The 14,266-nt window shown below is 38.9% G+C and overlaps 1 protein-coding gene across 3 annotated transcripts in view; it reads left to right on the plus strand.

Annotated features, from left to right (window-relative positions):
* The window catches only part of rxfp2a (relaxin family peptide receptor 2a), a 146,286-nt gene that overhangs the window by 74,526 nt on the left and 57,494 nt on the right, over nt 1-14,266 (plus strand). For all 3 annotated transcript variants that reach the window (XM_047379532.1, XM_047379531.1, XM_047379530.1), the window contains 3 exons: nt 2,284-2,364; nt 3,118-3,223; nt 10,856-10,927. In XM_047379532.1, coding sequence (XP_047235488.1) covers nt 2,284-2,364; nt 3,118-3,223; nt 10,856-10,927 — 259 coding nt within the window. The remainder of the gene's footprint in view (nt 1-2,283; nt 2,365-3,117; nt 3,224-10,855; nt 10,928-14,266) is intronic.

The following is a 14,266-nucleotide window of genomic DNA, read 5'->3' on the forward strand; positions in this document are numbered from 1 at the left end:
AAAATTAAAATACATAATTTAAACCTAAACTGTCCTTGGATGTGAAAACATTTTGGGCTTAACTGTAAAGATGAGTGACTTGTACAGTACTTGTCCTCCACATCGATATGGGTCAGCTCAGGTAGTTGTAGTATGTTCTAATGGTAAAAGACCATGTAATGCCTAGGAATGCAATGGGATCCCATAGAATGAGCTTGAGGGTATTTTTAGGGAGGATTTCTGAGTTTCCCTCTTGCAATTGTTACCCCCGCAACCAGGGAGTGGGTGGATGGCTGGATGGATGGATGGATGGATGGACGGACGGACGGAGGGACGGACCGACCGACCGACCGATCGACCAACCAACCAACCACAACATGTGATTAGCAAGTCTAAGACTATGGCAGTGTTAGCCAAATTGGCGCAAAGTTTCATGTTATTAATCTGGGCACTCTGACTGTTAAGGTTTCAGCAGAGAGACAGCCTCGGTGAAGAAACTGTCTCCGTGGTGGCTGTTTTTTGCATATAGCGCTCTATAGCGCTAGATGGGGGCCAGTTGGTCAGCACAGGTTCTCAGGCATGAGGGGGAGACACCATCAGGTCCTGGAGCTTTCTTGGTCCTCTGACACTGACAGAGCCTATTTGCTGCCAGTTTTATTTGATTGAAACCTTTGAGTAATGTTTTGATTTTTGATTTATTTAATTACTTTTTGAATTGTGGTACATATAGACCTCCATACAAACATGCAGACAAGGTGGTAAATGCATTTTGGCAGTAATCGTGTCTACCATTAACCAAACTGTCTACAGTGATGCTCATTAAACATGTGTTTAAGATGGAATTTTTTGTTTTTGTTTTAATAAGAGTGACTGAAAACACTGAAAAAATAACCACTATTTTTTGTCTGAACTGTGCCTAGCTGGAAAGGTTAAGCTTGTAGTACTGTGTTTTATTGCCCCTCACAAAAAAGGTATATGGAGAGCTTATTTTCTTCTGAAGGAGGCACTTGTCATACAAAAAGTTTGAGAACCACTTATTTGGAGAATTGGAGTGGCTGCAAATGTAGGAGAACCCTGCCTGGACAGAAACACAAACACAGAGGGTAACAACACTTGGTACAAAGAATAAATACAGCAACAGAGGAAAAGAAAGGAGAGAAGGAGATTCATTGGGAATGAGGAGAAGACACAAATAGCACAATGACAAACATGCTCTTCAGGGCACGCTAATTTATTAAAATCTTTTGTTACTTGTTTGACATTTTAACAAGTTGTTGGTATACTACACCTAATGTCAGGACGTTTTAATCTCTTCTAATCGTTCTCAGTGATTTCTCACCAACCTAAATATAGCATCATGTATGCTCAGTAAAACATGAGGTTGACGAGCAACATACCAGCGATGCTAAATCTGGCTTTCTTTAAATCAACAGTGGCTTATAAGGAAATCATACTTGTAGCTTAAAAAGATGCTTGGAAAGCTGCATAAAAATTATGGAGAAAATTCAGATTGATCAGGATGAATTGTTTTATTTTTATCTCATTACAATAAATGTAATATGTGCAAGGCTACCTGAAAGGTGTGGAGCTATAAATCCCAATTGCAGCGGCAAACCTCACCTTGGAAAAGAAAATATTCAGTTAAAGCCCTGTCATGAATATTTACTTAAAAAAATAATTCTCTATAAAATTAAATATCAGGCTCCACACCACTATCTCTGAGCAGAAGCACAATCTGTTCAGAATAAGTGTAAATAAATCTTAAGATATTCTTTATTAGCTCAACAAGCTAATAAAGAAGGCTGGCTCTGTTCTGGGGACTCTTCTGAAACCTCTGGAGATCATTGTGGAAAGAAGGATTTCTCATAAAATGAAGAACATTATGGAGAACCCTGAGCATCCTCTTCATGAGACTGTCCTACAACAACAGAGTGTCTTCAGTCAGAGGCTTCTTCAGATCTGCTGTAAGACAGACAGATACAGGAGATCCTTCCTGCCCACAGCCATCAGCATTTACAACGACTCTTTGAAGAAACCTGCATAATATGAGCTACAGCAACATTTAATTTCCCTTTGGGATTAATAAAGTATTTTTGGATTGAATTGAATTTTGAAGAAGACCCACAAGACCCACATGCATTGTCTGGCCCTAAACCCCTTAGTGAAGTCTAGTTTTTCAGTAAAAATGTGCTGGTGATGAAAAATTAACCAGATTAGCTGGTTACCTGGAGAAAAGTGTGTCAGTGGTTTTATAAGTCTTAAAACACAGACTCAGAACTTGTTGCTCTTTGATTTGACTTGCAGGTGACAACATCGGTTTGGCAGACTTCATCGGAGAAACCCTTCAGAACCGACCTGTGAATCCTCCTTTTCTTAATGAATGTTGTAAGTAAATGCTCGTCATGTTTCTGTTTATGCTTTCTTTGGGCATCAAGTCAAATATTTCAGGTGAAAAATCTTTCTTAATGTTTGTCGAATTATGTAAATCCAGGTTCAATCAATACCTTGTCCATAGGAAACACTCTCTATATAACAAGTTTTACCATTGTTGGTTCTTGCAAGAAAAGTGCCATGCTAACCCCCAAACTCCACTACTACATTGTAGCTTGTGAAACATAATTTCTTCAAAGTCCCCAGTTGCTCAAAGCTAGCTTGACTGCATGTGAGGTCAGTGTGACTGACAGCAAACAGAGCCTGATCTCCCGATACTAGCAGCAAGCAGTGGGTGCCTGTTTAAAGCACATCTGTGTAAACCCCCAGTGGGCTGCACATGCATGAAAGCAATGTAATGTTGTTCAGGAGGCAAATGACAAATAATTATTTTATGAAGTGATCGTGTGCCCGCCCCACCCGTACATTCTAATGTTGCCCTGGGCCACTGCTCATATGGACTATATCAAACACCACCACTATAAAGAACCCCCGTATTTCAGGACAATCATTAATTATTTCCAGTAACCCAGTTTGATGGTCATCTCTCACAACAGCAACTAAAATGCTCGATTGATGCACCCAAAAATGTTATTGATTAAATGTGATGCACTATGAAAATTGCAAGTTTGGCCTAAGAAAAAAAACATGTTGTCTTTCTTTTAACCACTTGTACATATGTCTAAAATTCTGCATATGTGCTGCTAGTCTTGCAGGAGTACCCCGAAAATTGTGACTGCATACAAACAGATGTTGAGTGTGTGGAGGTTGACCTCGAGGATGTGCCTCTGCTTTCTCCAAATGTTACGTGGCTGTAAGTTTCACCCTTTTAATTCTGCCAAAAAGTTCTTAGAATCTCCATATTCTGAAGGGAATGATCTGTTTTAGGAGCAGAATGCCTATGAAGAAAATAGCTAGATATATACTGAATTATAGGAGAAGAGACACATTTTTGTTGTCTGTTTACAAGCAGTCAAATAGACACACAGATTAAGATATGCAAGGGTTAGGCTATGTACAGTGCTGTAAAATAATTTTATCGCCTTTACAGCCAAAAGGTATGTGCCCCCTAAACCTATTACCTGCCTGTGGCACCATTAGTGGGAAAACCTGCCAACACTCTCTGTGTTTTAAAAAGGAGACCAGAGAGTGTTTTCTAAGGGGACCTTAACAGCTTTAGAGCTCTAAATGTAATTTTAGTTAAATGCTCTGTTTTGCTCACTTTCTCTGTATATTCCACGGTTAATTGAGATTAATTTGCCTAATTAAATCATCTGTTGTTTTCCACAAACTGGACACAACTGCTTGCTTAAAAATGAAGCTTACCTTTTTAAAACACATTACCTTGTTAAGCTTATACATAATTTAAAGTAAAATGGAAAATGATTATGTATGTGTCATTAAATAGGATTGATGGTGTTCACAACAATGGTTATCTCTCTTTTAATCTTAATAATAATAATACATTGTATTTAAGCGCCTTTCAAAACACTCAAGGACACTGTACAAACAAGAAATTAAATAACCACCCCCCCAAAAAAACAAAACAAAATGATACATAATATTAAAATATACACAAAACACAGTCTTTGCAATTGATTTGCAAACTGATTTGTACAAACACACTCATTCACTTCTAGCCCTCCATCACAAGTGCAGTTTGTTCCTCAGGCTGTTATTGGTTAAGCCAGTGTTCTGCGAACCGAATGAACTTAGAGCGAATGATCAGTCATTAGGGTGAACCACATTTTGACACCAGCATGTACACTGTGTTCACAGTTATTAATCACATAGTTTTTTAGAGGATTTATTTTATCATTTAACAATTGCAGAGCTCCCAGGCAATCCAAAACATTAATAAATCTCTAACCTGAATATCTAAGAAAGTAAAAGTGAGGTTTTGGCTTACTTAAGAGAGTGACTGGATGCAATCTGCTGGGTTTCATTAGATAGAAAAACGTTTTATCCAATTTGAATAAAAAGCTAACTCCGACTGCACTGTATGTACTTGACTGTTGTGAAGTGCCTTGAGACAACATGTGTTGTGAATTGGCGCTATATAAAAAAAACTGAACTGAATTGAATTTAATTGAATTGAATTTAATTGAATTGAATATCAATGTGTGCTCAACTACTGGGAATCTATTACTGCACAGAATTATTATGCAACTGAAGGAGAAATTAAAGTTTCCCTATCTCACTTGTTTATTTTTATCTATTGACGTAAAAATAAAAAAACTAACAATTAAAAATGTACAAATAAACATTTCTACAATAAAAATATATTTAAAAAAAACAGTTTCCGAGACAGCGAACTGTTTTTTCAGTAACAGTCACAAGCCATTCATGAAATCTGGTGGTTTCTTGATCTGCTGACGACCAACTTATTGGCAGGTAGCAGGAACCACAGCCTCCCAGGCACTGTTCAGAGAGGTGTACGTCTTCCTTCTCCAGTGTCCCATTTAAGAAGGCCCCACATCATCTCAGTAGGGTTTAGTGCAGGTGAGAAGAGGGTAATTTCATAATTATTTCATCTTGAAGGCCTTTACTGGCTTGGCATGCAGTTCAGTACTTTGATGCATGCAATTTTTCCTGAACCACTGCTTGATGAAAGTGTGTTCTAAAACTGGGAGTAGGTTTGGGAGTGGATTTGAGTGCATCTTCAACCCAAAAAGGGTAAATTAGCTCATCTTCAATTATATCAGCCCATATCAATAGCCCACCTCTACCTTACCGGTGTCTGAGAAGAGGGGCTATGTGCCCATTACTGACCCAGCCATGGGCCCATCAAGGCTGTCATGAGTCACTTGGCCTAGTCTTGATGATTTAATTTATTTGTCTTAGTAGTGGCCACGTTTCAGCCTTCTATACCCTAGCCATGTCTCTGAGCACTGCACACCTTGTTCTTCTGGGGGCTCCAGGTAGGTTACAGTTCTGGAACATGAAACCACTGGAGGAAAATGGGTTCACATTTCTTGCTATCCTGTTGAATAATTGCAACAAAACGGTTGATACTTTCATTTTCAAAAGTACTGCTAAATATTTTTGACATTTCAGGCTCAGTTAATAAACTGATTATTTTATTATTTACACCTTGATAACGGGAGTTCAGATTGGGCTACATCCCCCTTCATTACATAAATTCACATGAGCGGAAATGCTTAAATCCAATAAGCATTCAAGTTTATACAGCTAAGAGTTTGACAATATGCATAGATATGATGATATTATCAAAATGCTCACTTGCCTATTAATTGTGTACAGAGTGTATTTTTAAATCCTGTTTGCTGGTGTATTTAACTTAATAAGAGCGTCTTATTTTGCTCCTTTAGGCTGGGCCATCAATCATCTGTCTATCAGTTATAGGACTTCTAACATTTCCAGTTTTGTTTTCCTGTGTGTTCCTCTGAGACTGTCCCTCCCAAATTATTGTATAATCAGTAGTAATCAGTAATGTAACCAATTACATTTAGTTACTTTGTAATAACCTTTCAATGCATCTGGAACTCTCAATAGGTAGGTGAAACTTGAAATTTAGGTTTCTGCATAATGAGTAAAGATTAAGACTCCTTGAAGGAATCTGGATCTTGTTGATTCATTCCTTTCAAAGAGCAGTTCATTAGACTGGCTCATTTTTATGTTTATTTTTAAGCAGCCAGTCTGGGTTAAGTAATTTTATCTGGGAACAAATCTTTGGGAGGATGTGAGTTATTTTCTCATCCAGACTTGAATAAGATGTTTGTTTTAATTATCACACTTTGCTCCACTGTTTTCTCTGCTGCTGTTTTCTTTGGCTCAAACTTAATTTTGTCTTGTTGAGTGTAACTAAATCCTTTGCTTTCTCTCATACTTTTCTAAATCATGAAATAAACTATGTTTTTCACATTTTAATGAAAACATTTCTGCTATGTAGTTCTATATTAATAGGTGATGATCCCCTCTTATTGTGGCACTTACATTTTCAATTACAGGGGTTGGACAATGAAACTGAAACACCTGGTTTTAGACCACAATAATTTATTAGTATGGTGTAGGGCCTCCTTTTGCGGCCAATACAGCGTCAATTCGTCTTGGGAATGTCATATACAAGTCCTGCACAGTGGTCAGAGGGATTTTAAGCCATTCTTCTTGCAGGATAGTGACCAGGTCACTACGTGATACTGGTGGAGGAAAACGTTTCCTGACTCGCTCCTCCAAAATACCCCAAAGTGGCTCAATAATATTTAGATCTGGTGACTGTGCAGGCCATGGGAGATGTTCAACTTCACTTTCATGTTCATCAAACCAATCTTCCACCAGTCTTGCTGTGTGTATTGGTGCATTGTCATCCTGATACACGGCACCGCCTTCAGGATACAATGTTTGAACCATTGGATGCACATCCTCCTCAAGAATGGTTCGGTAGTTCTTGGCAGTGACGCGCCCATCTAGCACAAGCATTGGGCCAAGGGAATGCCATGATATGGCAGCCCAAACCATCACTGATCCACCCCCATGCTTCACTCTGGGCATGCAACAGTCTGGGTGGTACGCTTCTTTGGGGCTTCTCCACACCGTAACTCTCCCAGATGTGGGGAAAACAGTAAAGTTGGACTCATCAGAGAACAATACATGTTTCACATTGTCCACAATCCAAGATTTGCGCTCCTTGCACCATTGAAACCGACGTTTGGCATTGGCATGAGTTGAGGTGCACATTTAATTCTGCCGTGATTTGGGCAGCCGTGGTTTTATGTTTTTTGGATACAATCCGGGTTAGCACCCGAACATCCCATTCAGACAGCTTCCTCTTGCGTCCACAGTTAATCCTGTTGGATGTGGTTCATCCTTCTTGGTGGTATGCTGACATTACCCTGGATACCGTGGCTCTTGATACATTACAAAGACTTGCTGTCTTGGTCACAGATGCGCCAGCAAGATGTGCACCAACAATTTGTCCTCTTTTGAACTCTGGTATGTCACCCATAATGTTGTGTGCATTTCAATATTTTCAGCAAAACTGTGCTCTTACCCTGCTAATTGAACCTTCATACTCTGCTCTTACTGGTCAATGTGCAATCAATGAAGACTGGCTACCAGGCTGGTTCAATTTGGCCATGAAACCTCCCACACTAAAATGACAGGTGTTTCAGTTTCATTGTCCAACCCCTGTATATTCTCACTTGTACCTTGCACAGCAGAACTCATTTTGGACCAATCAGGCTGTTATTAGCTTCTTTACCCGATGATACCTGCTTCTGGTTCTTCTTTACAACCGAGGAATCCTCAATATTTGAAGAACATTTTTAACCTTTGTTTTTTTTTTTTTCCTAACTCTTGTGGCTGGGAAAATAAACATGTTTCACAGTTAGTTAGATAAGGTTCAAACAGTACAATTTCTGTTACAGAGCAATGGATCAAATGTTAAAAGTATGTAATGTTAATTTAGCACAGTCATTAGTCGTTTGATTTCATGGGTGTCGTGACATTACATAAAATATAAATGTTTTCCTAATATGCATCATAACCATGGTGCATTAGAATAAAATGAGGCAGACACAAAACTTTTGCATTAATAAAACATCTATAGCATGGTGACTCTGTCAGGATGTGATCAAATGTTCAGATGTTCCCTGCCGGGTCTTACTATCTCAGAATGTCTCATTATGCCACTGGATATTTTCTGGCTTTAGGTTTATATATTGGTCCTGCAATATTTAATATCAGAGATAGTTACCCACATGAACATAGTTTTGTTTTACTTACACACCTTTGTCCAGTTCTGTCTAATCATTTAGCATCATCACTTCACCACGCCTTCTCTGCTGCGTCCAGCCACACACACACACATGCACACCCATACACACACATACACATGTGATAGCTGGAGAATTGGGTGAATTGTGTAGATGAACATTCTTCTAAGAAACATTCAGTTTCACTTGGAAACCAGGTATTTAACGCTGTAAGCGCCATCTAGACGCCAGAAAAAGTTCAAATCCATTTTTCAAATTTATTTGAATGAACATGCTGCTTTGCTTTTTCACAGAGGATGATTAGATGTAATGCAAATGGTAATCCTGAGTATTTTCAGAAGTTAGTTTCTATCAGATAAAAACCTTGGATCTCCGAAAATGTAACTTTTCAGAAATTTAGAAGTCTTTCTTTTAAACGTAAATTCGAACTGGTAGTCAAGGAAAAACATTTTTTTACATCGCCAGCTTAAAACGAAACATTGTGTAAGGATTATGAATCTGAGATTATTTAATATTTAATTTTAATATTTTATCAAATAATATTTTGGTCTGTTAAGGGTTGTCAGGTGAATACCAGCCCAGTAAGGCGATGGTATTAGGACAAAATAGAAAGGTGTGAGACTGCAGCTAAACATGTGTGCTGCAGATATTCTGCTAGCACCAAGATAGCTGAGTTCAACACAAACAAAACCAAACTTCATAAAATGGAAAACGTTTAGATCATTTAAATCTAAATCACTTCTATATTATTCTGACCATACACTTAACCTCATGAACTGTGGTGAGGAACGTTGTCCAGGGCGGACAAGTTTGAAGAAACATCCACAGTCTTTAAACATTAGCTACAGCTAACCTCCTTAGCTGTGGGGAGAGGCGGCTGTTCTGTCGGCCGGCCAAACTGCACGTTACCGTAACCACGGTGATGCAACTCCTGTTGTCCTTCTCTCAGGCAGGGAAAACCGCTTCACTCAGCTTGTAGAGACAGCGTCTCTACTGGGGACTTCTCTGGGTCACATTGCTTCTGCAGGCCTCAGAGAGAAAGTAAGCAATGCTTATACCTTAATTTACCCCTTTTTATGAATGAATACCGGATTCTTTCAACAGTAATTCATCAGTACATAACTTGTGCATAATATATAATACTGTAATTACCATAACTTTTTTCTTTTCTAATTAAGTTCCAGAAGAATTAAAGCTGTTATTTTTTACTAGTTGCTCTCCAACCTCTCCCAGAAATAAACTTCAAATCATTGAAATATGGTAGTTTATATTTGAAATGCAAAAAGCTTAAAATTAATTATTTTTGACCTATTCTTCAGACAACTTCAGTGTTATTTGTTGCTGCCTAAGTCTAGACACTGAAAACATTTGTGCTGTCACCATTTTGAATGATTTGCCACAGGTGTTAGGTTTAAGTAACTAAGCTTCTGACTGCTTTTTCATTTGGCACTTAAGTGTGTTTTTTTTTCTGTTAACTAATGTATTTTTTTAATATCTTGTCATATAAAACATCGCCCATGTACAGGTTTCCTGCACTAGGTGATACACAACTCATCAACCTCCTATGTTTTATTTTCTCTGCAGCAAATAATCATTTTTGATAACTTTCATGGTTTTACTAATGAATTGTTGTTGTTGTCTTGCTGAGTTCTTGCTTTGATTTGATCCTAGATTATAGTGCTGAATTGCCATTAACACTTGAGAATCCTGAATGTTTCTACATTCCTTCTGCTACCAGAACATCTAAATGGGACAGCAACATTAATAAAATCCCTCAGCAGTTTGCATTTGGTTAGTCACTTTCCAAGAAAGATTATTCTTATCGTGCTTTTTTTTACTGTCAGTAATTTAATTTGAACTAAAGCTACAGAGAATGTCAGTGCAACCTTTATCTTATGTCTCTTATTTCTTGCTTGTTCCTTTTTTTCTCTTTGGCTAAAAAGTACAATTTAAGAAGCTTTTTATAGTAACAACAACGTTTGATTCAGGCTTGAAATCCACTTTTAAATGCATGTTTTCCTGTATATGAAGTGCTTATAAACAATTCAGAGTGAGTAGCCGGTGAAATGCCTTTTTCTTTTTTGTTAATTGAAGGGGTTGATTATTTTCTTTGTACTGTTCTTCAAACTAGGCCATGCTTGGACATTGCTTCAGTTATTCTCTTAATCCATTCACAAAACCTCATGCCACAGTCAAAAATGTTAAAAACTCAGAGGGTTGTTCTTAGACATGTATGTTTAATCTTTAGCTCTCCATAGAAGTCGCACTTTTGTTTTTTTTGGCCAGTTTGGTTCAGTTAGATATTTTTCCGTGATCCTAACCCTGACCCAATTTTACTACTGACTTTGAGTTCCTGTCAAGAAGTCTGGCTTTAGCCATGCCTCAGTGTGTTTGAGGCTGTAGGATTTTACTCTAAGTATAATGTTCCTGTCTTTAAAGTTTCAAAATTTAAGGACAGGAACTTGTTTAAACCGTAGACTTCTGAAACTTGTGATTTAGAGCTCTGGTAGAGGGTTCTTTCCACTTATTGTGAAGGGAAAAATGATTAAAAATCATTCTGAATAAAAATGCAGGGGCTGTTTTTGTGTGATTGCACAAAGCACATAATGCTTTAGGCTTTTCACCCTTTTCTGTGGGTACTGTGGGTGTCTCTCCGTGCCTAATGTGTTTAGTATTACTATTAATTTGGCTTTTTTTGGCTTTTATTTCAGGTCGCTAAGGAGCAACAAGATCCGAGTTCTGTCCGACTTTGTTTTCTCTGAATACTCTGCACTTGAGAGATTGTGAGTACTTTTTTGCTGCTGCTTCCATTTGCTGCTGCTTCCGTTGGTTTAAGTGGTCAAAGTTCACATCTGGGTGTATTTTTATAGAAAACGAGCTTTAACTAAAGGTGCACTAGCCACAGAACATGCATCAGGAACAAAGTCATAAAACTTTTATGGAACATATGGCACAATGAAAAAGGTTCCCATTGTCAGCTTCCAAACTAAAATTAGCTCAATCTGTTTCAAATGCAACTCCATTATGTGTCTTTACCCTGCTGTTTTTAAATTAGAATCATATTAAATGTGTTATTGTTGTTCTGCCTAACAGCTTACATGAGGTTTAAAAGCAGAATTTAGTGATTAATGTGATGAAAATGCATGTGTGTGTTTTATTGATATTGATTTTATAGGTACACCTTCTTTGTACAACTGACTTTATCTGCAAACTAACCAGACACATTTTAAAGATCGATTTAATTACCGGGTCCTTTTTATTAGGCTAATAAAGGGACATTTCCAATTAAGGTACAACCTTGCATAGCTTTCTGGGGCAATTTCTTTTGACCCTACATTAATACTTAAGGGGCCAGGGTCAAAAACGTTTACCGGTGTAGAAATGTACCACATAAAAGGCTCTAATACAGAAGTAGTACATGTCTTATGACCTTTAACCTTTGGTGTGGATCTTTGTGTGGAAGGGTGCTAATAGTTTCTGACCAGTGGAATATTAACAAGCATTTATTGTCACTCATCTCTCCATTTAAGCTCCATGTTTTCTCTTAGCTTCAAATTCAAAATTTTGTTTGCAGTACCAAAACCAAAGTTACTCATTCATTTCAATTAAATATAATTCAAGGGTACTTTATTAGTCAGAAAAAGAAATTAAATGTTGTTGTAACTCATATTATACGTACTCATATTATATAATCTGCGGTTCCTGCCTCAAATACCATCTGCCTACCGCTCCACGGCCACACATGCATGTGTCACAGGCACATTAATGAGTTGTTGCAGTATATCACATTGTTTTACGTTGGTAACATTCTAATACATTAGTAAAATCACTCCAAACTCAATGTCAAAGCACAGTGGAGACTTTTAATGAATCCAGGACTTCTAGCTTCAGCCGTCTGTGGAGGTTGTTTGATTAAAAGTTTGCAGAAAGTTTTGTATTCCCTGTTGACTTCCCTACTCAAAGTTCCATAAATTGTTCCTAGATATATCTGATCTGAATGTAATGGTTTAGAGGCTAATCTAGTTCATAGTTTTGATTTTTGCCCTTAGAAAACCATATTCTGGATTCATATTTTTAAAATATTGCATGAAATTAATTATGCAGTCTTTAGGTTGGAGCGGAGTTCCTGCCTCAAGTGGAGGTGTTCAAGGATGTGGGGGTCTTGTTCATGAGTGAGGGGAGAATGGAGCAGGAAATCGAGAGAGCGGGATTTGTTGTGATGAAGAGAAAGCTGAGCCAAAAATTAGATCCCAGATACCAGCAGCTAAAATTTGCTTCCTCCACAGGGTGGCCAGGCACTCATTTAGATATAGGATGAGGAGCTTGGCCCTCCAAGAGGAGGTCAGAGTAGAGCTGCTGCTCCTCCACATCAAGAGGAGTCAGCTGAGTTGGCTCGGGCATCTGTGTCGAATGCCCCCTGGATGCCTCCCATGGGAGGTGTTCCAGGACACACTGGAGGGACTATGTGTCTCAGCTGTCCTGGGAAGTCCTTGGGCTTCCCCCAAAGGAGCTGGAGGATGTGTCTGGGGAGCGGGGAGTCTGTACATCTCTGCTTAGTCTGCTGCCGGTCTCGGATAAGTGAAAAACATCAAGCATGAGTACGAATTTATGAATTTTAAGTTTGGATGACACCCTGTATTTAATTATAATTTTGACAGAAATATATTCTACAATATAAATATAAATACAAATATATTCTACAATATTGGCACCCTCACGAGTCCACCATGCCCCTGCAAAATCTTTGCTTATGTGTATTGCTTTCCCATGCTCCTTATTTTTTACCTAAATGTGGATTTCATTTCTTAATTTCTTCTCCTTTTCATAGATTTTTAGATTTACCAGTGAAAGGAAAATAATACTAGTCTCTTAAAAATGTGAACAAAAGTTGGTTTTATACCAGTGACTCAGCTTCATTAGTCAGAACTCAGTGATTGCTTAGTTAAATTTCAATTATGGGACTACAACTGCATTATACCAGCAAACCCAAGGATCATTCTCTCTCAGCACAAGATGCTTTGCCCTACATAGAGGACTTAATGATATAATTACCTCTTTAGAAAGATTGGTTTAGAACCAGCTCTTACCAGTAAAACCCAAAGGATTATTAATGTTATCTGTATCTTTGTAATGTTGGCCAGAGATTTTTAGATTTCTCAGAAGGATTGTAGTTTTTCTGTGTCTGTATCTGTGTTTATTTTCTTTGTGATTGTATTGTCATTGTATGTACAGCACTTTGAGTGTCTCGTTACTGAAAAGCGCTATATAAATAAACTTACCTTACCTTACAACAAAAAGGCGTCTTTTCTCTTATGACCTAATTACTACAAAGAAATTAACTATGACCAATTGTATTAAACAAAGAAGTGCCTTCTCAAATGCTTTGGCTCTAAAAAATGACTTATACTGTCCATTCTAAAAAAAGATTTTTCTCGTACCCGTACTTGTACTCGTCGTCTTCCGCTTATCCGGGACCGGGTCGCGGGGGCAGCAGACTCAGCAGAGACGCCCAGACGTCCCTCTCTCCAGACACCTCCTCCAGTTCCTCCAGGGGGAGCCCAAGGCGTTCCCAGGCCAGCCGAGAGACATAGTCCGTCCAGCGTGTCCTGGGTCGTCCCCTGGGCCTCCTCCCGGTGGGACGTGCCTGGAACACCTCCCGAGGAAGGCGTCCAGGAGGCATCCGGTATAGATGCCCGAGCCACCTCAACTGGTTCCTCTCGATGTGGAGGAGCAGCGGCTCTACTCCGAGCCCCTCCCGGATGGCCGAACTCCTCACCCTATCTCTAAGGGAGTGCCCGGCCACCCTACGGAGGAAGCTCATTTCCGCCGCTTGTATCCGGGATCTCGTTCTTTCGGTCATGACCCAAAGTTCATGGCCATAGGTGAGGGTAGGAACGTAGACCGACCGGTAAATTGAGAGCTTTGCTTTTCGGCTCAGCTCTCTCTTCACCACAACGGACCGGCACAGCGCCCCCATTAATGTGGCAGCCTCACCAATCCGTCTGTCGATCTCCTGCTCCATTCTTCCCTCACTCGTGAACAAGACCCCGAGATACTTAAACTCCTCCACTTGAGATTTGAAGATTTTTCTATATAAAAACATTTGGGGAACTGCCATCTGT

The sequence above is a fragment of the Girardinichthys multiradiatus genome, chromosome 11 (assembly GCF_021462225.1).
Source record: "Girardinichthys multiradiatus isolate DD_20200921_A chromosome 11, DD_fGirMul_XY1, whole genome shotgun sequence".
NCBI lineage: Eukaryota > Metazoa > Chordata > Actinopteri > Cyprinodontiformes > Goodeidae > Girardinichthys > Girardinichthys multiradiatus.